Source organism: Argiope bruennichi, chromosome 8 (genome assembly GCF_947563725.1).
Source record: "Argiope bruennichi chromosome 8, qqArgBrue1.1, whole genome shotgun sequence".
Classification (NCBI taxonomy): Eukaryota; Metazoa; Arthropoda; class Arachnida; order Araneae; family Araneidae; genus Argiope; species Argiope bruennichi.
Window position 1 is genome coordinate 11,394,210 of NC_079158.1, and position 26,007 is coordinate 11,420,216.

The following is a 26,007-nucleotide window of genomic DNA, read 5'->3' on the forward strand; positions in this document are numbered from 1 at the left end:
ACATCATTTGGCGGTTCTTATCTTGCACTTGAAGAAAAAAAAAAGGTTTTGATTTGGAAGTGGTAATATGCCTTTGAAAAGTTGTCATCGTCCAAACGTGGGTAGAAACTAGTTGAAGCGAGTGGCTTCATAAAAGGGTATCAACACCCTTTGGTCAGATAAGGCTCATTTCCGATTTCACAAATGCTTGTTAAGAATTGCTTTAATAAATACTTATTTACGATAAAAGACTTTTTTTTTTTTTTTTGCTATTTTTAATGATGTCTTACAGATAATGATGAAACAGCGATGTTATCATTTGGGGGTCATGTGCCTCAGATTTTAAGGTTATCTTTCAGGTTTATGTTGGCCAATGCCAGTTAAATTTTTTTAATTATGTTTGTGTGAAAAGAATCCTTAAACAAACGATTTTTTAAATAAATCAGTGCAAATAGAACAATATCGTTTTCAAAAACTATCTTCAAAACAATATGAACCTTTGTGAGAATATTTTATTTTGATAAAAATAAAAATATTTTAATTTCAAAAAATATTAAATACTAGATAATAACAGTCGCATTCATTGCTGCCACAGCAGAAATAATTTTGAAAATATCGTTTGAAATTCGAAATAGTTGTCATGTTTAATTAAGAATGATAGAAAGAATGATATTTATTTTCTTGTCAATAGTGATGTTCATTGAAATTGAATGATATATAAAGAAGTACAAATAATATTCATTCTATTTTTTTACTTTATTATTCAAGCGCTTTAGGGTAGACAATATTTTTTTCTTTTTTCCTTCTTCAACAAAAACAAATAAATTTTTTGGCTGTCCGATTCGTAAGAATCCAGCATACAACCAGCCATGTGAAAAAAAAAAAAAAAAATGGATTTTCTAGGTTCAATCTTCACATTTGAAGTGATTGACCTTGCGCCTTGTTGAAAGTCATCGAGAATGCAAGTCAAATGGGGAACTGCAGTCGTTTGAAATCAAAAGGCATTTCGATGATAATAATAGTAATGCGTGGAATGAGCACATCTTCACTCGACTTTCCGTTAAGAATAGTTGCTTCTTGCCGCATGTTGGTCTTTTGATTCTGATGCGCGTGAAGAGGCATGATGTAAACGTTGTCTTTCGATTCTTGCTGTATGTTAATCTTGAGATTCTGAAGTACCTGAATTTGCAATTTGTAAACTATCTGCATTATTACTCGCTTGTTGAATTATTCCTCGCTTGTTTAAGAAGCTCGAATTGGCTTTTTTTTACATGCTGCACTGGTAAATCTATTAAGTGACGAAAGTTTCAGGATATATTTTTTGTCGAAGCAATCAACACGATATACGACAGTATAACAAAAATATCGTTCGTCGATTCACTGAATAAATAGAAAAATTACTGTTTGCACTGGGAAATTTCCATTTTATATAACTTAACTTGATCGGCATCGATATAATAATTCTGTGTTATATGTGTAAGATAAACTCTGAATAATATGTGCGGTTTGCAACAGATGAAATATTGTGCACGCTGAACGACAACATCTTGTGTCGATGACTATTCATTAATGAAAAGAAAAAATTAGCGCTTGCACTAAATATTTTTCGATTTCATTTCACTCACATTGATTGGCATCAATGATAGTAATTTTATTTTGATTGTTATATGTGCGATTCACTCCGAACGAGATATTCCGTTTACTGCTTGTCTTTGGTCAGTTGTCAAATTTAAAATATAACTTTCGCGCATATGCAGCGCTTGACGAAGAAACAAAAAATCATTTTTATATATTAGATATGACAACTAATAGATATGATAACTTTTATATATTACTATGCCTATAACTTTCGCAGAAGTGCAAGCGATAAGTTGACCAAGATTCATCGCAATCGGTTGAACTGTACGGCAGCGCATAAGGTACGAACAAACGAAAATTTATTTTTATAGTATATTAGATTGTAATATATTGTTTATTTCCTGTTATTATGAACTTGCAGATGATTTGATTATTTAAATCATTATTGTTTGAGATTGTTTAAATTCGCTTTCTTACACGCAGAAATATCGATCTAATGCTTATGTAATATCTATGCCTAAAAAATTTATATTTCTTACTTTTCATTATGTGGAAAATTCTTGCTCTTTTGAATATCAATCCATTTAACTTGAAGTGGAATTTTAATATGTTTCAGAAAAAGTGGAAAACATAAAAAAGTACACTTCATAATGAAAAGTAGTTGTATTTTTAGTAATTTCTATTTAAAAGTATGCTGAAAATGATTAATTTGATGCAGTGGACTGAAAATTGCCAAAAATGCAAGATTGCGTTGAAATCTAAAGTAATCAATCTCAACCGCTTTCTGTTTTTTAATATAATTTGAAGATATTTCTATGGTATCTTATTTTATCTCGCTGTTAAAATTGTCTGTAGTTTTTTTCTTCATTAATTTGAAGTTTAAATGGGTTTTAGTATTTTATGGTAAGAGTGAGAATATAGCCTTATAACTGATATGCTGGTGGACAAAAACACGCTATGTAAATGAATCGCTTTCATTTTTTATAAAATTCTCTGAGAATAGAGGCAGGAAAGGATTCTCTCAGCCAGATTTCGTTTCTATACATGAACTAAAGTTCATTTTCCTTATCCCTGTCAAAATCAAATGACCGACAGCGAAACTTAGAGTTTCTGTTAGTTTCTATGTCGAATAAGAAAATGGAAATAATACAGCACGTAAGACAACGTGTAGCTAGTTGCTAAATTAATCAAATAGTTATGATTTCCTACAAATATGAAATCATGTTACTTGACTCCAATAAAGAGGTTCATCCACAAAATTAAAAAAAAAAAAAAAAAAAAAACAGAAACAAGACCACTAAAATAATAAAATTTAAATATCTATTACAATTTGAATTTTAAACTTATTGTAATTGTCATGCATATCAATTTACATATAAGAGCATTCAGAATTCATTCTTTTAGAAAATTTTACATCCTTTCAAAGAATTAAACAAACGTAATTAAGTACTTAAGCAATTTTTAAAGCACCGTTGACATTAGATAACCTTGTCCTAGAAAAGTAAGGAAAACCACTCTAGAGTGAAAAACGTATTCTAGAACATCCTAAATAAAAAGAAAATTGTAATGTAAAAAAAAAAAAAAAAAATTAAGTGGTGCAGGGGGAGGGGGGAGTACTTTGAGATGGCATTGTGCACACTTTTCTTCTCAGCTTGGAATTCTAAAATGATTCCATTGCACTCGGAGATAATTCCATCTTGGCTGATAAGATTTTTACTTTCTGGAGTGTTAAGTTTGTTGAGAATGAATTTGAAGTATTCTCGAAAAAAGTGTGTTTGTTTATTAATGATAAAAAGTTCTCCGTCGGATACGATGCAAAGAAATGCTTTCGTCCTATCTTTTTTCGGTACAAGTTCGATTCAACGTCGCAATTTCACAGTAAATGTTGCTTCTTAACTGAATACATATCTCGGATGATATTTTAAACAACTGATAATTTTAGTTTTGAAGGTAGGAAAAGATTCATACAGAAATCAACGAGAGTGATCACCTTAAAAAATGTTCGCATATTTTGGGATAATAATGGTATTATCCCAAAGAAAACCCTACATGCACTGGCGTACAATAGTCACAAAATATTAACTTTTGCGGATAATTTGCATTTTTACTAAATCTATCTTTTGATTCTTGGCGAGTTTTTTGGTGATTAATCCCTCCCGTGCGGATAATAGTACCTGAAAATCGAATTTGTGTTTTTGGCCCGTTTTTTCCTTACCAATCAAAAGAAAAACTTCGACTCAGAACGACATTTGTAATCACAAAATCACATACCAATTTTTTTGTATTTGTATAATTTGTAGTCAGTGCAATCACTTTTAGTTATCGCGTATACGTGTTTCCGAAAATACTGTTCCACAGGCGATCAACCCCTTCTTGAATTTGTCTGAAAATTTTATAAGTGAATACTCTATAGATATTAAATCTTTGTACCGAATTTTATCTTTGTAACTCTCTTCATTTTGTAGTTATCGCATTAATTTACATTCGAACAACCCATGGCAGACAGAAATGATTTATAAGTGAATCTACATATAATTTTTGTAAAATATCACTTTTAATAGAAATAGTTGCAAGATTTGTCAATCTCTTCTGATTCATATTAATACAAGCAGGTATTTTTGAAATATTTTCAGTTTTAAAAATGATCTTTCTGTTGTATCTAAGCAAACTGGAATTGCTAATAGAAAGCCCAAGGCAACATAAAATTAAAGAAAGGAGTGAATGAAAATATTGACAACGATATATCTTAGAATTTCAATTGACGATGCTACAATGTCTCTCAAATTTTGCAAAAACTGTATTTCATGCATAAGTTTATATTATTTATATCGATTTGATTTTTATCTGTTAATGCGTCTTCCAGTTTTTGACAAAAATTGATTTGGTCTTATTCAGCCTGTTAACTGAAATCGGAAACATTCCACAAAAATTTAAGAACATCTGAATGAGAAGATAGAAGATCAAACTTTTCACTTAAAGACGATTTCGCAATATATAACATTAAAAAAAATTACCTGAAAGTTAATTTGTTCATTCTTTATAGACTGGCCTTCGCTTTTGAAAAAAATATTTTAAAGCATTAAAATACATTAAAAGATGGGTACAAAAGTGTCGCAGCATGGCACGTTTTGTACTTATGGTATAGTGAGGTGAATCTAGTACACATTTCGGACCACTTTTCTCAAATTTGCGATTCTAAATTTTCATAATTTTCATGTAAAGATAACATGTTAAATACCATTTATATACCTTATTACTATTTTAAGTTATTGTTACATGCCGACATACCAAATTACTATCCATTCTCTGATGAATTTATCCGAAATCCATCAAAGAATCCATCTGTTCGTGGCTTCTGATCTACAAATTAGATAGCAAAAGCACATGCTAAAGTTCATCCATCTATGTTGTTGCATTTTTGTGTTGCCTTGTTCTCATGACTTGAACAAATAGATCGATAGACACTATCAATAGGCGAATTTCATGCCAAATTTGACTGACATCTAGAGTTTTGGTGCAAGGAATTCATGCCAAATTCCGTGCGTCTAACTACAAGTATTTGTTTTGGGTTAACACAAGATTTACCAAAATCTGAAGAGCTATGATCTTGTGATGAAAGCTTATAAGCCAGTTAACAGCTACGCTACATGGGCAATTGCTTTTGTATTGTGGTCATGTTACTCGGCTGCCAACCACAAAGTCCCAGGTTCTATCCTCGCTCATAACAATACGCTACAATGGTGACTCGGACATGATTTGAATCCTGCCAATTCACTACAATCTGACGGCAGGCATGAATGTATATCAGAGGGAGGAGTCTCCGTAAAATTTTTACACAAACTTTCTAATTATCTCAGAAAACGTTGACGTGAAATAGTTACGAAACATTAACCTTTGGCGTGAATTTAGCATTTTTACAAGATATGTCGTGTGATCCTTGGTGAAATGTTTGCCAATTAATCGCCTGATGTGTGATTAATAGTATCCAGAAACTGAATTTTTATTTTAGCGTGTTTTTCGAAGCGATCAAAGCAAAAACTTGGCACGAATTACACTTGTAGTGAAAAAATATCATATCAAATTTGATATATTTAAGTCATTGCGTTTTTGAACTATCGCACTTAAATATTTCTGAAAGTACAAACCGATTCACTTCATGTTCGATTCAGCTAAAAATTTTGTTGGAGTCTGCACAACAAATGTTAAAACACTGCACCGAATTTTATCCATCTAGCTCTTTTCATTTTGTAATTATATCGTGTTAACTTATATTCGAATAGACGGACTTCCTCTGATTGGATTTTGCTGAAAATGGATAGAGATTTACAAATTTGGTGTAAAATTGGTGTACTGAATTTCATCAGTCTAATTAAAAGTGTTTTTTATATTTGTCACAGACAGACAAACGGTCAGACATTTTTCATAAATGTTCTTTGTTTTTCCAACTCAGAAAAGTCTGAAACATGAAGAATCGTCAAATTTTCGAGTTCGAATTTTTTGATGACTATAAAACTTTCTGTATACTTCGTATACGAGAAAATAAAGACAAACAGCATTTACGTATGAACACTCGCAGATATTAACAAATATTTACAATATTTCGAAATAATATTAAACTCTATTCTTTGTTTTATCGTATGAAATGCGACTGATATACAGATGAGGAGAAATTTCTGATATGAAAACTAATCCTGTTATGAAGGCTTTATTGATATGAAGGCTGATAACGTTAAAAAATATTCATTGTTTATTTTCGGTTTTTATAGATTTCTTTTTTACTTACTTTTGTAATGATTTGTTTTAGCGGATTAATTTAGAAATAAAATTAATTGGTAGTTAAATAGTGTAGTTTTGGTTTAAGAAATGGACTATGTTTATAATTATTAGCTGACTTACTAGAGATTAACTATTTTTACTGCAGATTTTTTTTTTTTTGTTCACTTTTGGCAACATTGAAAATGTTCTACTTTTGAAGATCTTTGTTTGATTTCATCTTTATAGTTTCTTGTAATAACTTCTAATTGTCAATAGATATGTAATGCCCGATATTGTCATTTTATTGTATCGAATCATTATTAACTTTTCACCAACTTTTAAAAGGCAGGAACAAAATAAAGCGTTTCCGTAAATCTGCTTGCAACTCTCAGTTTCCATATAATTCTGTGTAAACGATTTAAAAAAAAAAAAAAAAGTCCAGGAATGGCTTGTGGGTAAGGATTGTATAACTGCAGCTTCTCGAACTTTATTCAGTGTGACTTTAATCAATCATTTATATTTTATTTTGTGAATAACATTTTAAATCTTTAATAATTTAATGCAAAGACTTTATAGACGAAATACAGGAATAGAAAATATCAAAGTTACTTTAAGGTAAGACAAGAGAGAAGGCTTAGTTTTTACACTGGAATTTTCCTGCGGAATCTCGCTTTTCTTCTATTGATGCATACACGTTTGGAATGCATATAAACATTACTAAAAAAAAAAAAGAAAGAAAGAAAGAAACAGGGTAATACGTGGTAAACATTGTAAGTATGTTATATAAATAATAAAGAAAAAAATGGTGAAATAATATATAATAAATATTTTAACTGATTAAAAAAATATTACGGACAAATTTGAAAACACACACACAAACACACTTTTTTTTCCATTCAAAATAATTTTTTCGACACTTTTTACTTATACAAATTAAAAAGTCTAAAAGGAACTGCATTCGAAATTTCAGCAAATTCAGTATTATTCTGTGCGATCTTATTTATGAAAATAATCTGATCTAAAATAAAATGTGGTATGTAAATGTCCGAAAGTACATTTACATTGAAAAGTGAAAGTTCATAGATAGATACATACTATACATTAATAACTTTTGTTCTCTATTCAAAGCATATAAAGGAAAAATATTGTAATTGCCAAAATGTTTTGCTAGAGATTTTGAAATATTTCGATCAGCGTTTCTGTAGTTCCTCTAGCTTCCCCCTCCCCGCCCCCCCCCGTAAAAAAAAAAGAAAGACAGAAAGCAATTTGTTTCTCCATGTTTTTGATATGAAAATGTACTTGAAAAAGGCATCATTTTGAGAAGTAAAATGTCTTCATACCAAAATCGTAAATTTGTATCAAAGTTTGGTCAAAATCTATCTAAGAGAACGATCTCTACCTATCCTTCCATGTAAATTTTTATGCGATTCAATGATCAGATAATTAAATAAAATATCCAAGAATAAGTTATTATAATAAATCATGTTATCTATATCCCTCCCTGCACATTTTTTTTTTTTTTTTTTTTACATTTTATGAAAGCTTTGATTATTTAGCCATAACATTTTAAATTCTGAAAAACGAAGACAAATAATGCAGCAAAAAACTAATATTATGATATTTTAAAATTCCTTTAATTCTATATGAGCACTATAATTCAGAAGTCTAACCTGTTAGAAGAATAAAATTCTGTACAAGTTCCAAAATTGTGACACATCTGAGACGAAATCCATCAAAGAGAATTCTATTTATTTGTCTGCCTGTGTGGGTGTAATTTGATGACCATTCGAACGTTAAAGGAAAGGTTATTGATTATTTTGCTCGAAATAAAATCAGAGAGTTTATTTCAGATTAAGAATTTTTTTTTTATTATTATTAATGCTAATAAAATAATACTACTTATACTTTGCAGGACAGAGTTGTATAATACCAATAAAAATTTTTTATTCTTACCCAGTCACTTCGTATTTCACTATTTTGTACGATATTTTGAATATCGTAAAATATCTTGATTATATTGTTAGGTATTTTGTTCTATTTTAATTGACAATTTTCAATGATTTTTGTTTTTTTTAAAGCTCAATCGTAATTGCTGAAATCCTCATCAACAAGTATATAAAACTTAAAAGAAATCATGGAAAAATTTATTTTTAAAAATCCTAATTGATATTGATAAAAAAAAATTAAGATATTTCTTAAATGTTTTATTTAAATAATTTTTGATAAATCAACAGAGTAGTAATATTTTTTTATCAACTAATCATTAATTAAAATTGCTTAAAACTTAATTAAAAGTACTAAAAACGAAATTAATTTTAAAAAAGGGCATAATTTAAGTACTAGTTATATTACGCAGTTTAAAACTTCAAATGACAGTAATCCATTGTTGATTTAACATAAATCATAGCTGATCTTAAAAAAAAAAAAAAAACCCACTAAGATGGGGATGTCAGAACTTTTTACTTCCTTTCCTATCATTTCTATTTCATTTTTCATGCCAGAATTTCCTACTTCTATTTCCGAGGGGAAAATGTTCTGAAAAAAATTTAAAACAATAAGCACAAAGAAACTGTGCCCTGAAAGCAACGCATAGCTCAAGCATAGTAACTCAAAAGCGTCTCGTTCGAGACAAAAATTTTCTGAAAAAGTAAAAAACATCTATGTGCATGCGCAAAATGGCTCCTCCTACATGAAAATGATTGGCAGCTAATCTCACAATACTATGTTTATAAACAACAGCTGGAAAGAAATGACAGTGGCACAACTGTTACAGACAAGTCATAATAGTTTATCTTCCTCGTGTCATGAGGGGCGGGTTATTTTTCTATTAGTACTCTTATTGATAATTTCTGTAAAAATATGTATGAATGTCGCACGATCCTTTAAAGTATATCGTTGCATGTCAGAATACTAGAGACTGATAGCTTTAATATTTTCCTTCCTTTTCTTGGTTTGGAATTAAATGTAAGAACTTTCAAGTTTTATTTTTTATGAAGAGTACTTTTTATCAAATTCTTATCTACTTTACGTAATCAATGAAGATAAAAAAAAATTGTGTTTGCACAAATTTTAACAATAACTACAGAATGCAACGGCGAATTACTGATGTAAAATACTTCACGAATGACTAAGGTTAATATTGTCAGACATAATACTATTAATGTTATTAACCGATTGGGTGATATTTATACGATGTCAAGATCCTGGAATTCTTGTGAGTAAACTTATGAAACATACTGTATACATATAATATTTTCTGGAATTCCAATGGAAAATAAAAAGATTTTTTATACCGAACAGGTTGTAGAAAGAAAAAAAAGCGTTTTTTTTTTTTTTTTTTGTATTGAAATGAATTATTTCCTTATTTACATTTTAAAATTCTAATAAAAAAATAAACACTTTTCTAATCTGAATTATTGTATGAGGAAGATAATTTTTTTTTAATTGTTGCATTGCAATTACTTTTTTTCCTCTGTTGTATTTAAAATTCTTAGTAGTATAAAATTATTTGGGAGAGCATTTTAAATAATACATGGAACTTTCATGTACTAAATCTTTAATGCATTATTATGTTAAATCTTTAGTATTATCTGGTATGATAAATTTTTTGATATACTATCACTTTTTATAGGCAAGTATTATCAAATGTGGGTGATTTGTTTTTTGTTTTATTTATAGCTTTCTATTTTTTTAATACTTATTGTATTCTTTTATCATTTTATTGTCTATCTGCTCACTCTATTATATGTAAATTTTTTTATTAAAAGTATAAAATTATTTGTAACATTTTTTTTCTATGGGAATGCTTTTATTTCTCTAATTTATATAATACAGAAAGATCAAGATTTCTTTTTAATTAATGGTATGAAGTTTAATATATATATTTTATATTAAAAACATTTTTAAATGTGTATTAAAAATATGAATGATTACAGTCTTTAATATTTTTTGAAAAATTGAATTAATGAAATTCTGATTTTAAAAGGTTAATTATAATAAAAGTCTTTAAAGTTTAAAGTATTGCCCTTGACTTATTTATTGACTTAATAAGTCATAAAAAGATTTAAAAAACTATATTGTGTCAGTTATTTTTTAAATAAGTTTATTTTTAAATATCTTAAAATAACAAACTATGGTATTGGGACAGATATGATTGGGTTATACTTGGGGCAAGTGTATGACTTGATTGTACTAAATAGTGGAATTGTTCATTGCCCTTCTCTTTATTAAAAACATTAATGTATTAACTTTCAAAAATTAAGCTGTGGCTTTCAACTTTGCAAGCATATGGATAAATTAAAAAAAGCTGATAGTATAATGTGTATTTTGCATTGATTTTAAAAATGTAAGTCTTTTTTAACTGTTTGGCAAAAAATAAATAAATAAAAATCTAAAGTTCTATCTACATGAAAAACTCTTTCTTTCCCCACAATTTCAACTATATTTCTAAATAGGATAACAAGACAGATCAACAACACATTCATTAATAATAAGAAAAAAATCAAATACATAATTTTATATTGATTAATAGTAAATTTGAATAAAGTTATTTTTTATTACTTTCATGAAAATTCTGTAAAAAACATGCTACTGTTTACATAATGCAACATGTGGTTGGAATTTACAGTTTACTTGATTCAAAACATTTTATTAAAATTTACTTAATAATTCCTTCAAATAAGAATTGTGTTAATTTATCATGAATGGTTTTTATTAATTTAAGCTCATGCACATTTATAGCTGTGATTATAAAAAATTTTCCTGAAAGAAAAATTTATTGAATAAATTAATTTTTTCTTTTCAAAGCAAGGAAAAAAAAAATATTTAGGTAATTTACTATCAACGCAATGACATTAATATTATGAATGAACACTAGTTTAATATGAGCCTCATCTTGCAAAATAATTTGAAAAAAGTAATGGATTTAGTTGCAATGTTAAATTATGTGACTTCCAAATATTAATATTGATATTCTTACTTGCTAAATAATTTATCAAATTGCATATCATTATTTAGTTGTATTAATGCTACTAATTAGTTGTCTTGTTATGAAATTATTTATTTTTATGTTTCAACAATCTTCTAAATTATTTATACTCTTTTTTTTTTTTTTTTTTTTTTCTTTTTTCACATGAATATGTTTTCACTTATAATAATGTATCTGAGAAATGTTTCCATTGTATAGATCAACATGTTTTTCATTAATTTCTCCAATCTTCTTAAGGTATTTTTGAAATCACCTTAGCAAAGTTTTGTGGTAGCCTAACAGAACTATTATTTTGATCATTTGGAGGAGTAGGATGTTGTATGATGAACCTGAGACATCATTATTGATAAATGGTACACTTGTCAGATATATGTATAAATATCAGCTTTATTTTAATAATTCTTAAACTCATTTAACTTGTCGTATCTTGTTCATTTAGATTAAATTGAAATAAATATTTTTCTTTTATCTTGTTCATATGGTTTTGTTTTGAATATTTCTCAAGTCAACTTTAAAATTAATAAAATAAATAAATTTATTTTTCAAACCTCTGCTATTATCTTCAATTTAATGATACTACTTTGCATACTTTCCAATATTTCTGCAGTTTATATATTTTTATAATTGCTTATAAAACTTTTTCTCTTGCAAGTGCAATAGACTGAAGAAATATTTTTTTTTATTTGTGAAGTAAAATATATTATTAAATAAAAAACAAGAAGCATCAAATATTAAATATTACTTGGATCAGTAAACATTTTGTAGTATGCCTCTTCTTTTTTTTTTATCATATTTATTACATTCCTTTTATCTATTTAACTGTATCCTTTTTTTAAATGTATGCCTTGTATCATATTAAAATACTAATGCAATATTTTTAATACAAGTAAAAATTTGAAAGAATTTTTGGAATCATGAGGCTATTTAGAATATCCTGGTTTAAGGTTCAAATAAAACAACTATATTTTCCAATCTTCATCTCAGTATTTTAAATTGAAGCAATAAGTGAAGAACAAGGCTATGTGGTCACTGAACATAATGTTTCCATTGATACTAATGTTGGCAAAGACCTGCCATGAACCTATTCCTACCCTACCTGTCTATTCCTACCCTAAGGAATTCAATTTTATCAAAAAAAAAAAAAAAATGACAATGTGGAATTGCCATTATTCAAGAATATGTGATGACCTTATTCAGTTTATTATGAAATGAAGGAAGGAAAATTCTTCAACAATAAATTTTATGCCATTAAATCTAATAAATTTTTTGAGAAAATTATTATGAATTGTTTATTAGTGAGTAGGAATGGTAAATATGGGCAAAATATCTCTTTAATTACAATTTCTGGACTGAAGATCTGCTATAAATGTGGATGTGAGAAACATTAAAGTCTATTTTTGCATGGTCTGGACATTGGAAGAATATAATGCAGTTATGGGTATTGTTTTTGCCATTTGATTGCAGTTGAAAATTATTTTGTCCATCCATGCAACACTCATATTGCTTTGAAATTGTAGATTAATTTTAGAAAAACCTAGAATTCATGGGCAGGAAATAATAAATATTAAGTGATCCTTGTGCAACTTTTTGGAAGGAACAAAACTGTATTTATTTACATAAAACAACTGTATTACTTTATGAAACAATTATAAGTATCATCTGCTTTTACTGAATATTATTGATGGATAGCTTGTCTATATATGATTAATCTTACTTACAGAACCTCAAACTCACTGAGAAATTTTGCTACTCATCGTATCAACTGAAACAATATTAAAGATCTTGTTGGAAATATTGCATTTTAGAAATTAAAAATTGATCAGTGCATATTTTATTATTAGTAGTATGATGATTAAAATGCATCATACTACTAAAAGGAATTAAACAATTTTATTCTTACAAAAATAGTTTAATTATATTGAATTGAATAATAAAAAAAAAAATATTTTTTTTTTCTTTAGGTGACAGTAAAGATGCAAGTGAAACAAAACCTTTGCAGAGTTCTGTATCATCTTATACTCGAGCGGTAGGCTGGTGCTCCAGAAAATGTACATTAGATCTTTTAAAAAGAAGAGTACCTATCGTAGAGTGGTTGCCAAAATACAGTATAGAAGATCTGAAAGGTGATTTGATTGCTGGAATGACAGTTGCACTTACTGTCATTCCTCAAGGCTTAGCACTAGCATCATTAGCTAATTTACCACCACAGGTATTATATTTTTTTACAGCTTTTTGATTGACTTACTAATATGAACTTTTGGAAAAAAGAGTTTAAATATGTATTTGCATTTATTCTTTGTAATTCTATCAGTTATAATTAATATAATTATTAAGAGAATATTAATTATTTTTACAATATAATGTATACATCAATGCATATTTTGTGTTAGTAAGAAAAGTTATAAAAATATAATGATAATTTTAATGCATAATAAATAAATATCTTTAAAACTGTTAACATAATATTATAAATATGATCCAATCCAAAGATTTTAATTCTTGTTAGCATAAAAATTATATAATTGATGTATATGACAATTTCTTCTCTAAGGACTAATTCATTAGTCACAGCACCCAAATATTTAAATGCATGTAAAAGTATTAAATGATTGACCTTCAGTCTCTTAGAAATATTAAATGATACTTTAAATAAATTAACAATTAATAATTGCCATTCCTCTTTCAAATTAAGCATTGAACTGCCCATTCAAATTGTTTATACCATTTTCCCTACATTTATTGTATAACTAACAAAAGATTTAGTAATTAATCAATTTTTCTTAAGCTTCTTATTTTGCTAAAATGCAGCATCTTTAATGAATATATGTTCTTGTAAATTTAATGTTATCTCTTACTATAATAAAAATTTAGAATTCTTGAATTAATATTTCTATATTGAAACTATGTTGAAGAAGAAAAAAATTCTTCAATTCCTGTATTTCAATTTTTGTATATTTTTTCAAGACATGATATTAAAATTTTACTATAACACTTATCACTGGAGAAGGTAGTCTTGCAACTTTTCATATGTAGTCTCAATTTTCATATGGAAAAAGTCTAAACGAACCATATATGTGTCTTCTAAAAATTTCCTTCTTTTTTTTCTCTGTATCAGTTATTTCTTGTTTTTATATATATTCCAAATATGAATGAATCATATGTATTTTCAATCAAAATGGTACTTTAAAGCCAAATAAGGTGAATGAAATGAAAACAGAAAAAAAAAATTGTTAATGTTTCTCTATAACTATTACTTCATATTTTAAACATGTAGCAATAGTTTCCAGAAATTCTCCTCACTTCATATAAGAAATTTTTTTTTTCTGAAGCAATGTTTTTTAACCAATTTTGTTGTAAAAAAAAAGTTTTTTGCACAAAATAGATAAAAGTTAATTAAATATTCTTGTTACTACATTTGAATTAACACATAAAGAGCACAGTGTGGCAGCCATTTATTGACACTGATAACTCTTATTTACTGAAACAAATATCAATTGTGTGTAAAGTGAATCATGTATGTTTTCAGATACAAAATGAAGGAAAAAAATTTCAAATCCAAATCATCAATAAATTTGTAAAATAGAAATAATCAAGTATTGTTTATAGAATCAAATCTTCCTTCTGATCAACTTTTCTTTCTAATTTTTTTTTTCTTTCAAATATTAATATGCTAGAATATTATAAAATGATTAACTATGTGATATATACATTGTATATATGTATAATATTATTTTAGTATGGCTTGTATACTGCCTTTATGGGCTGTTTCATGTATACAATTTTTGGAAGCTGTAAAGATCTGACAATTGGACCAACTGCCATTATGTCTCTCATGACTGCAGAACATTCTGCATCTGGTGGAGTGGTATACGTTATTTTGCTCACATTCCTTTCTGGCTGTATTCAATTGTTAATGGGTGTTCTTAATTTAGGTAAGAATTTTGTAGCTTGTAATTTTGAATATTATATTTATCTTTTGTTCAATGAGGATGGTTCAATAAATAACCAATCAAAGGCTAAAAGACACTGAAGTATCATCCCTATTAATAAAAAAAAAATATAGTATAATCTGTCTCACTATTCTAAAAGCTTTACATTATTATGATTTTATCACAGCAGTGTTGTAGAGCAATTTGGATTAATGGTAGTTTAATTTTAAAGAACTGTGGAAAGATCAGATTGTGACAATAGAAAGATACTAGCCCAGGAATATCTTTTCTGAAATGAAACAATCTCCCTATTACATCATCCAAATGAGTTATATGCTTCTATAAAGTTTGAAATTGCGAGAAAGATCAAAATATGGAAGAAAGAAAAAGACAAAATGGCTATAGACAATTCAGATAAATAAGTTTGGAAAATTTCCATTGGAAGTTTTGCCTATAATGCCCAAGAACACATTAGAATTTAAATGTATGTGCTCAATCATCTCCCCTTATAATCTAAACCTTTTCCCAAATAATTTCATCTTATTTGGCAAAACAAAGAAAACTTCATGAAAATAATTCTTGTTGGATATTGACAGCTATTCTGGCTAAATATTAATTTATAAAAAAAATCCTTCAATTTTTTTACAAATAATACTGGCTGCATGATGTTTTATTGGAATAAATGTCGTAATAACTACAGTAAATGCTTTGGAGCTCCAATAAATAGTTCCCTTTTCCATTTTCATTATTTCTTGAATGGGCACTATAATTTTACTAAATATAATGCATGCTATACAAATTAGTTTTAATATCATAGTTCTTCAATAGTTTCTATTTATTTAATTAGTAGAGATTTAATATAAAAATTAATAATTTATATTTAGAATAAAACTTTTTTCAACTGTCTAAAAATTTTGATTTGAATGTAGTTATCTGTAATGTGCTAATTTATTCCGAACCTGGTGTATTTTTATAAACTCTTTTTCCAAATATTTCTTATTATGATCTTTTACTTATTTATTTTTCTGTTTTAGTGAGTTGTTTACGATAGAACAGTCCTAGAAAGGATGATTTTTTTTAAACAGTACATTTAAATATTTAATTTGAAATTGGATTGATTGTATTCTGATTAAAACATCTGGAAAAATTCTGTGCAATAAAAATCTGACATAATTTCAAATAATTAAAGATACATACAAATTTTCAAACAATTTTAAATAATTTTTAAGTTTCTTACCTACTTTTCAGAAGTGGAATGAAGTTTTAGTTTTAGTTTGTTTATATTTTTCTTTGCCAACAATTGAAATACTATTTTCAACAGCAAGACATATGCATATTGATAGCTTAATCTCTCTATATTAGATTAGTACCTGAAGTAGGCTTATTAAGTAAAAGAATTTCTTAGAAAACTGTTATTATTGTATTGCCTCTTGATATTATTCTTTTATTATTCTATTGCCTACTGATATGAGCTACAGAATGATTTGCCAACATATGGTATATCAGTTTTATGTATTCTATCAAAATACATATCTAAACCAATAAAATTAATTTCTGAATAATATATTTATTCTAGCACAAGTAAAGATTATCTGGAAATTCTTTAAAATAATCATTAATATCCAGTACATCCTGGTTACCTGATGTAAAAGCTGTATATATATATATTCTTTTTCAAATAAGTATATTTGGCAGTTTGTTTCAAGATCAGATTCTCAAAAATGTCAACAGGTTTCCTTATGTTTTCCATGTAAGAACGCATTTTCTGGGAAATCAAAGTCATTCATAATTTGATTATTTTCAGATAATTGCAAAGCCTCTTTTATAGGAGTAGTTTTGACAATATATTGAATACATATTGAAATTTTATGTTCATAACTTGGTCATAGAAGGCCACTAAGTTTATCTCCCTACATTTTCTATATCCTTTCCCTACCTTTTTCAATTTCTCATTCATTTATGGAATAATTTCATTATAAAAAGAAATTTAAATTTTTGATATAATTTTTCCATGTGTGCATATATGAAATGGAGACTATGACATTTAAATTTTATAAATTTCTGTGAAGGTGCACATTTAAATATTTTTTTTTCTACTTTTATCATTGTTTGAGTGCAATTCTTAATTTCTTTCAGGTTTCCTAGTCACATTCATATCATCATCAGTTGTGAGTGGATTTACATCTGCAGCAGCTATCACAATAGCTACTACACAAATTTCAGTATGTTAGTCTTTATTTTGATGAACTTATATTACTTATTTAATATATAAAACTTCAAAAAAATTATTGTAGATATTTATAAATCGCTAATTACAGTGTTTATGTGTGTTATACTAAATGTAATAAACTGGTGATTGTGTATAATTACTGCTGATTTTTCATAATTATTAATAAGATTAGTGGTGATAATGAATAATCACCAGTAATTATAATCTGGTATACTGATTAATCACTAGATTAATCAGATTTACCATTACATATTATTGAAAATATGCTGCAGTTTCTAATAAATTATCATCTATTGAACATTTAAAATATTCCTTTTATTTTAATTGGTAATTCTTACAATGACTAATTGACAGCATTTTCCGTTTTCAATGGAATCAAAATTACACTGCAAGCTATTTTTCTTATTCTCCTCTCTTTTATTCTTATTATATTTTGAAATGTATATGTTATTGTTTGCAAAATGAATATGTTGAACTACTGTTTTTTGTTTACAATAATATGCTGGTTTTTTATGAAAATGCATTTTAGTATTTTAGTTTGATTTCTTTGTTTTCAAACTAAGTCTCTTTACAAACTTATATTATTGGAGTGCCTGTGTATGTATGAAAAAATTCTTTAATGTTTTAAATTTGTTTTAGGGTATTTTTGGCATGAGTTCTAAATCTGATGGATTCATTGATGATGTTTATCATTTTTTTTCTGGAATAAGTCAAGGAAATATAAGGTAATCAAATTTCATTTATTTAACTTCATATATGTATTTTTACTGATAGTGGAAATTTCTGTCTATAACTTGTAGTTGTCTTTGAATTTTTTTCTTAAAATAAATATTTCAATTTATGTTTATTGCTATTGAAAAAATGGTGACACTATCTAATTATACACATTATATTGTATTGCTTAGATTTATTTATTTGTGAATGCATGTTTTGGAAGGAAAAAATCCTGTTATTTAATAGCAAATAAATAAATAAATAAAAATGATAGACACTCAGGAATGATTAAGAGATGGTTTAATGTTTTATAAAAGCTTTTTTAAATGGTTATTGAAATATATGATTTTTTATATACAACCATAATAAAGTTGACAGATTTATTAAACCTTTTCTTTGAAGTATCAAAATTAATACAATTATTTATTTTATATCATTATTGGATATGTTTCTCATTGTGAATAATGCTAATAGATATTTAATATCTACCAATCCCATATATTAAATGAATTTATTGTGTAAAAGAGATATATGGTAGTAATTATCATTGTATGTAAATGATTTGTTATATACATGTTTGAATTATTGATTTTCATTGTATTCAAGTGTATAATAAAATCTAATCAATTACTTTTAAGATATTATGATGTCATATAAAAAATATGCTCACTTTTGAAATTTATAAAAAATATTTATTGATAAAATTACTGTTTGTGTTTTGATTTTAATTTTATTGTTACCAAGTTAGATGTGGGAGGAACATTGATATATTTTATTTATTTCAATTTTTCAGCTTTGTTGCATATATATGAATTAATATATTTGTTTTTAAATTTATTTTAGATATTGGGATATGACAATGGGATTTTGCAGCATAGCTTTTCTTTTTATGTTAAAAGTGAGTATATAAAAATGCACAAAGAAAGAAAGACTTTTGAAAATGAACTGGGTGTTTTTTAAGTACTTATTGATATTTTCATTTATACAATTGTTATATTTTCTGTTGAATTCTTTATAAAGATAAGTGTATTAAATTAAATATAAATTACATAAGTAAATATGTCAATCATAAATATCTAAAAACTTATTTTAAGTTATTTTTTATTTATTTCTAAAGTAAACTATTTTATTTTCAAATCAGTTGTTTAACTTAAATAAAGTATTTCTATCATTTTCATCTTCATTATATATATTCTTCATTTTCTGAAATTCCTGGAAATAATGAATTATACTCTTGCTTAGAGACTTGAATATATTTTGTAGTATTGTACCTCTTTGAAACTTTCTTGCTGTGGTTCAAAAGCTCAAAGGATACTAGAAATTCTGCTGAAAACAATGAGCATTGGTAAATATATTTAAAAAATTTGACATTTTTTATGGGAATTTTTTTCATATTCTTTTTTTTTTCCCTCTGTTTACTTTTTCTTTTGTTTTCTTTTTTTACTCTTATCATTTGTTTTCTAATTAAAAAGTCTTTGCCTCATTATTTTCCTTATTTATTTTTGTATTTTAAAATGGTATTTTCTGTTGAAATAGGGCTTTCCTTTATATAATTCTGTCATTCAGATACTTATTTTCCTCTCTTTATTTTTTCTGTGCATTTTCAAAACAAAAACTATGAAAAACTAACTATACAGCAATTTTATTTTTGCAATTTAAGCAGTATTTAAAACCTATTTCAATATATTTTTACCTTACTGTTATTGTCAAATAAAAGTTGAAAGGGAATATTCCAATTTGTTTAAAAATTAAATTTATTATTATTACTATCATTAATTAGACCAAAATAGGGTAACAAGATAACCATGTTGCATGTTATCTGATTATCCAGAGATAGATGAACAACTGTCATTAGACAAGCAAAGAGCACAATTTCAAATACACAGGAAGATTATCATATATAAAGTAAAATATATTAAATTATGATTATATATTTCTTCTTATTATTGAATGTGCTTGTATAATAATTTCTAATTAATTTGAGATAAATTAACAACTGCATTCTAAAAATAAAATTTCTAATCACTCAAACTCCAGCTTCACTGTAGCTCTTATTTTCAGGCTATATTTTGCCTGCAGAACCAAAATACTGTGTATGCAAATTCTGTATAAATATCAATTTACTCTCTCTGTCTTCCTGTTCAGTATACTATACTATGCTCACCGTGACTTGAACAAAGAAATTTTAAGAAAAGATAAAAATATTACTGTTCTCTTGAATATTACAAAAATTATAAAGAATAACAAATGTTAATGAACTTAAAAATGTTTCATAAAAGCATGCTTTATATACATATAAGTATAATAAATTTATATATGAAATGTTTTTCTATAAAATATACAGAACTTTGATTAATTGTTAAATTTATTTTATCATCTTTTTTAGTAAATGATACATTTTTTACATATATTACGTAATTAATTTATTTCACTAGTTCAGTTGTCTTTTTATTTTGATTATGCAAATGATTTGTAAATTGTCATTAAACATTACCTGAAAAATAAATTATTGTATAATTTTACTGTTGTAAATTTTTAATGGATAAATAAATTAGCAGAAAAAAAACATTCAGGAACTTTTATTTATTAGAATTCATATCATGTATGCATTTTTAATTCAAATGTTGAACTTTAATTAGCTATTAAATGTTTAATCAGTATTTGTTACTTAATGCTAACAAAATTGTTATAAATTTATTAAAAATTTGTTATCAGTATGAATTATTTGATTAGTCTATTACAAATAGGTGAATCAATCAGTTATATCAAAATCTGGTTGTAATTTTATAATGAATGTTAATGGCAGTAATCACTCGATCACACAATAGTCTGCATCTTGCCTTTTAAGAATATTGTCATTATGCAAATGAATTGGAAGCTTTATTGCTACGAGCTCACCTTCTCATAAAATTAACTAGAGTTGTAGGTTGATTGTTTAAAGAACTGGTGAAATTTTCCTCATTTGCATCTTATCTTGTTTAGTTGCTATATTTCAATATTTATTTCTCTAACATTACTGCTAAATCACTGCTGTGATTTTATTCATTGCTAATTCAGCTATCTGAAGTGAAAATATGTAGGTATTGGTATCTGTTATGCAACAAGAATTCATCACTTTGTAAGACATTGTCATACACTAAATCTAGGGGTTTTTTAAGAAAAATCAAAACATAGGCTGTATTGATATTATTTCTTGTGACAGTTTGTTATTGAGCTTAAATTAGCTTAAAAATTAATTAGCTTAATTAAGCTTAGTTTATTAGCTTAAAAATAAAAGAATTTGAATTTAATATATAATAAATTTTGGGAAATGCAGAATAATTATTTTCAACTTCTAAATGGGCAAAATATAAATTTACCTTATTTGTTGTGATCTTTTTAAAAAGGCATTTCCATAATTATTTTTTTATTTGCAATACATATCTAAAACTCTATCTTGTGAATGGCTTTTATAGTTCTTTCTTAAATTTATTAGTTAATTTTTTATTGCGTTTTTTAAAAAAATTATGATGAAGCAAATAAATTTTTGGACATGTTAAATTTTTATGTGAATGCTTTTGCTTATACTATTGTTTCTTTAGCTAGGAATGCTCTACTTGTACTGTCATGTGCTGGTGTTGCTGCAATTCTTATATCATACAACATTGATAAGCTGACTCTTACTCATGAAGTCAAGGCTGGATTGCCACCATTTGAATTCCCAACATTTTCACTTCATTATTTTAATAATATCACAAATGAAACTATTGATAAAAGTTTTATTGACATTGTTCAGGTATTACCTTTTCTTTGATACAAAATTTCATTTTTTACTTTCAGCTCAGTTTAAAATAAAAACTTTTGCATTTTTATATTCTAATGTAATTTTGAAAATTGGCCCTGATGCAAAGTTTGCATTTTTGTTATTGTGCAGATCAGCCTGATTCAGTCTTTTAGAATGGAATTAATTTAATATAGGTATCTCATACAACTGATGAAAATAACATTTTATTTGATTTGCCCCACCTTTTTAAAATAGCATAATACTTATTTTTTATAAGAACTACCACAATAATGAGTCTATGTTGTTATTTATAAATTTGATGTTGTGACAAATTCTTAACTTCAGCGAATAAAGTATTTGAATTCAAAAAGAAAAAATCATCATTCTTATTCATTAATTTTCATTTTATAATTGTCTATAAATGTTCATTATTTTTTATAGCATGAAATATTGCAAAAAAAGGGCTTTGCTTATTTTTTTTCTTTCTGAAACTAATATAATTCTTATCTTGTTCATTGGCATTATATATATAGTTATTAAATGTTTATTTGTTTAAATATTTATTTATTTTTATACAAATATCCTTATCCATAATAGCTCACTACTTTTACTATAATTAATTTAATTTTAAAAAATATCATTTTCTTTTTAGGATATGGGTACAGGACTTATCATTATTCCTTTGTTGTGCTTATTGGAGGCAATAGCTATTGCAAAATCTTTCTGTGAGTTTATTTTACTACATATTTTGAAAATAAATTGAATTTGCACTCTTTTCTTTATTTTCTATTTCATTGAACTCTCAACTCATTACCTAAATTTAAATTTTATCTATTTTTTAAATAATTTATCTTTATTTCTTTTAAATTGGCTTGCAATATGTCTACTCTCATGTTAATGTGTTAGATTAAAAACAAGATATAATATAATGTAATTCAATGTAATAATTTTGCAAAATTAATTGTTTGTAATACCATTAAAATAAAATTATTTTAATGATATTACAGAATAAAATTAATTTTATTTTTAAATTTACATTTTAAATTTAATTAAATTAAAATAAAATTATTTTACTGTGAAGTGAAAAAAGTAAATCATCCTGTTTTAAAACTTTTGAGGAAACTTTTAATAATAATTACTATTTAATCTTAGAAAGCTCATGCCAATTTTTTTATGTAAATGAAAAAAAGTAAAGATTTAATAAAATGTTTCTCAAATAAAAATGATAAAATTTATTAAAATAGAACTTAAAATAATCTCTTTTTGTCTAGTTTGAAGACAGAGATGAGTTTCCGAGAGTTCAGTTCAATTTTATGAATATGGATTACACACTCCTCAAACAGAGATTTGTGGAAAAAGATTTGTATGCTTTGCCACAATGATTATTTCTATAAACGAAACAAATCAACATAGTTACAGGAAACTCAAATTAATTACAATACAAATTTTTAATGCTAATTGTAAATAGTTAAAAAACATTTTTTTTTTCATAATTTACATTTTTTTGGTGAAAAATAAGGGATTCTGCTTTAATATTCTGGTTAATTAATGTCTTTACTTCAGTAATTATTGAACATTATTTAAAAGTGTATTCATTATTTTATTTTATGAATAAAGTATCATCATTCGATAAAATTTCTGCAATTTTCATGAATTAAATTATTTTATTATATTTGAATTTTAAATAATTATTTGCTATTATTATTTTCAGAAATTATATATGAATAAAATAATGCTAAAGGTATTAACTAGCCATGAACATCGTCTATCAAAAATTAAGAATTAATGGTGGTATTATTAAAAATCTAATTTTGTTTGGAAATGGTTTCATTCCAAAATAAGCTGGCATTTTCTTTAATATTATTTTTATCTGAAATAATTCTATATATGACATTGTTAGTATAAAATAAAAATTCAAGTTACTAATTTTGATTTATTGGATAGCTTTTCATTTAAAAGTTGTCTAAGAGATATTTTTGGAAGATCTTGGTAATTTTGTGTGAGTACTATCTAAAATAATATACAAATGCAGAAATGTCTTGATTGCTAAATCAAATTGATTGCTAGAATAATTCATTAAAAAAATCAATTCAATTCAATAACAATCTTGTTAATTTTCATTATGTGAAATAATAAGAGAGTAATAAGGAGAGCAAGTCACTCAAATTGATTATTCTGTAAATTCAGTAGAATTATTTGTATGCTTGAATGTCTTTTAAAAAGATTAAACTATTCAGAAGAAAAAAATTAAACCGTATGTATTAAAAAAATCTCCTTAAACTTATACTGTTTTAATATTTTTCTTTGTCATTTTAAACAATGTATTTTCTGCCTTTTTATATGTTTTATAAAATGTTATTTTTTTTTTTCTTAGCAAAGGGTAAGAAGATAGATGCTACACAAGAAATGATTGCGTTTGGTAAGTTTACATTTACTAATATTTATTGGGTAAAATTCATGTTTTGTTACCTTAATTAATACAAATATAAATTTTATAGGTTTTTGTAACATCATGGGATCATTTGTTTCTTCATATCCTGCAACTGGTAGCTTTTCTAGGTAAGGAATTGTTTTATTGTTGTTGACAATTGTAAATAAAATTTTATATATAGAAGAAAATTTTTTATAGAGAAGATTAATAAGAATAATTTATGAGATTCTTAGAATACATCATTTTTAATGCTGATATTTTAATTTTTATTGTGATGATTAAAAGAACTATAAAAGTAAGTATCATGATGTATTATCTTATTAAATCTAGCAATTTACTTACTAAAAGCATCCTCAATAACAACAGTATTAATATTTATAACATCCTCCTAAAATATTATTAAAATTTATAGCTAAGTACTTTATTTTTCTTTTATGAATTGACTCAAATTTCATTAATCACATGTTGATGCATTTAAATATTTGACTTGTATAACCAGAAATAGTTTTTAGATAAGATATTTGTTTCTTCATTTTTCATTCTGAAGATTTGTTTATTGAATTGAATGGTTGAGTTTTATGAAATAAGAGGCATATGTTGAAATTTACAAAAAAAAGTTCTAGTGCAAATATAGCAGTTGTGTGAAAAATTTGTAAAATAAGCTTCAAAAAGTTCTCAGATACTGCATTGCCATAATCAAATTTCATAAAAAATAATATAATAATAATTCATTGAACTGCAAAGTTTTTAAAACAAAGCTTCGTAAGCATAAAGAAAAAGTTGCCTTCTAAAATAGAACACTATTTTGTTGTTGATTCATACAGTTTTAATCTAAATATTGTTTTTAAAGTATTACGTGAACTTTTTTCTTTCCTTTAGAGTACAACCTATGAAATATTTTGTTTTTATTCATTTTCAATTATTTAGTATTAATTTGATAGACAGCACATTCTATTTAAATAACTGCTGTTTATCAATTTTGTGATTAACTCAGAATAGAATATATGTTCACTCTAATAATTTATTTTCAGAATAGCTAATCTTCAGTATTTTTTAATATTTAATTTTTAGATATCACTCTTCTTATATTAAATATTTTCTTTTAATTTTACAGATTTAAGTATCAGTTGAAGTAGGCTAGAAATTAATCTAATTTATTTTTGTCAAAACTTAAATATGATTTAAAATAAAATCATTTATAAACTTTTATTGTATAGCAATATAGGAAAAACCTTCTATTGCATTTTTGCAGAACTGCCATAAATTATAGCAGTGGTGTTCGTACTACAGCTGGTGGTGTAGTTACAGGTATTTTTCTTTTTCATATAAAAATATTTGGCCCCTCTAAAATTTGTTTGAAGCTTTTGATAAATATGCATTTTATTTATAGGTAGTCTTGTGCTGTTAGCCTTAGGATTCATGTCTCCATATTTTAGATTCATCCCCAAAGCTTCATTGTCTGCTCTTATATTCATCTCTGTGCTCAATATGGTACATTATGAAGATGTTATCATTATGTGGAGGACAAATAGTAAGTTTTCTTATGCTCTTTGTACGCTATCAGTGATATTTCATAATGTCTTTGATATGGTTACGGGAAAAAGATTAAAAAGTGTAATTTAATTTTTCTCTTCAACCGCT

General features: G+C 25.8%; 1 protein-coding gene across 5 annotated transcripts in view; it reads left to right on the forward strand.

Annotated features, from left to right (window-relative positions):
• Positions 1–26,007, forward strand: part of LOC129980951 (sodium-independent sulfate anion transporter-like) — a 61,504-nt gene that overhangs the window by 26,779 nt on the left and 8,718 nt on the right. The window contains exons 1-14 of one of the 5 annotated variants that reach the window (XM_056091466.1): positions 9,009–9,276; positions 11,537–11,652; positions 13,261–13,508; positions 15,036–15,231; positions 17,365–17,450; positions 18,098–18,183; positions 19,016–19,070; positions 19,436–19,517; positions 21,754–21,947; positions 22,588–22,660; positions 24,310–24,354; positions 24,434–24,494; positions 25,619–25,674; positions 25,757–25,897. In XM_056091466.1, the coding sequence (XP_055947441.1) occupies positions 11,613–11,652; positions 13,261–13,508; positions 15,036–15,231; positions 17,365–17,450; positions 18,098–18,183; positions 19,016–19,070; positions 19,436–19,517; positions 21,754–21,947; positions 22,588–22,660; positions 24,310–24,354; positions 24,434–24,494; positions 25,619–25,674; positions 25,757–25,897 (1,363 nt within the window). In that variant the 5' untranslated portion in view covers positions 9,009–9,276; positions 11,537–11,612. Of the gene's footprint in view, positions 1–9,008; positions 9,277–9,301; positions 9,527–11,536; positions 11,653–13,260; positions 13,509–15,035; positions 15,232–17,364; positions 17,451–18,097; positions 18,184–19,015; positions 19,071–19,435; positions 19,518–21,753; positions 21,948–22,587; positions 22,661–24,309; positions 24,355–24,433; positions 24,495–25,618; positions 25,675–25,756; positions 25,898–26,007 lie in introns of those variants that run through there. The other 4 variants (XM_056091465.1, XM_056091467.1, XM_056091463.1 and 1 more) reach the window with 4 other exon arrangements.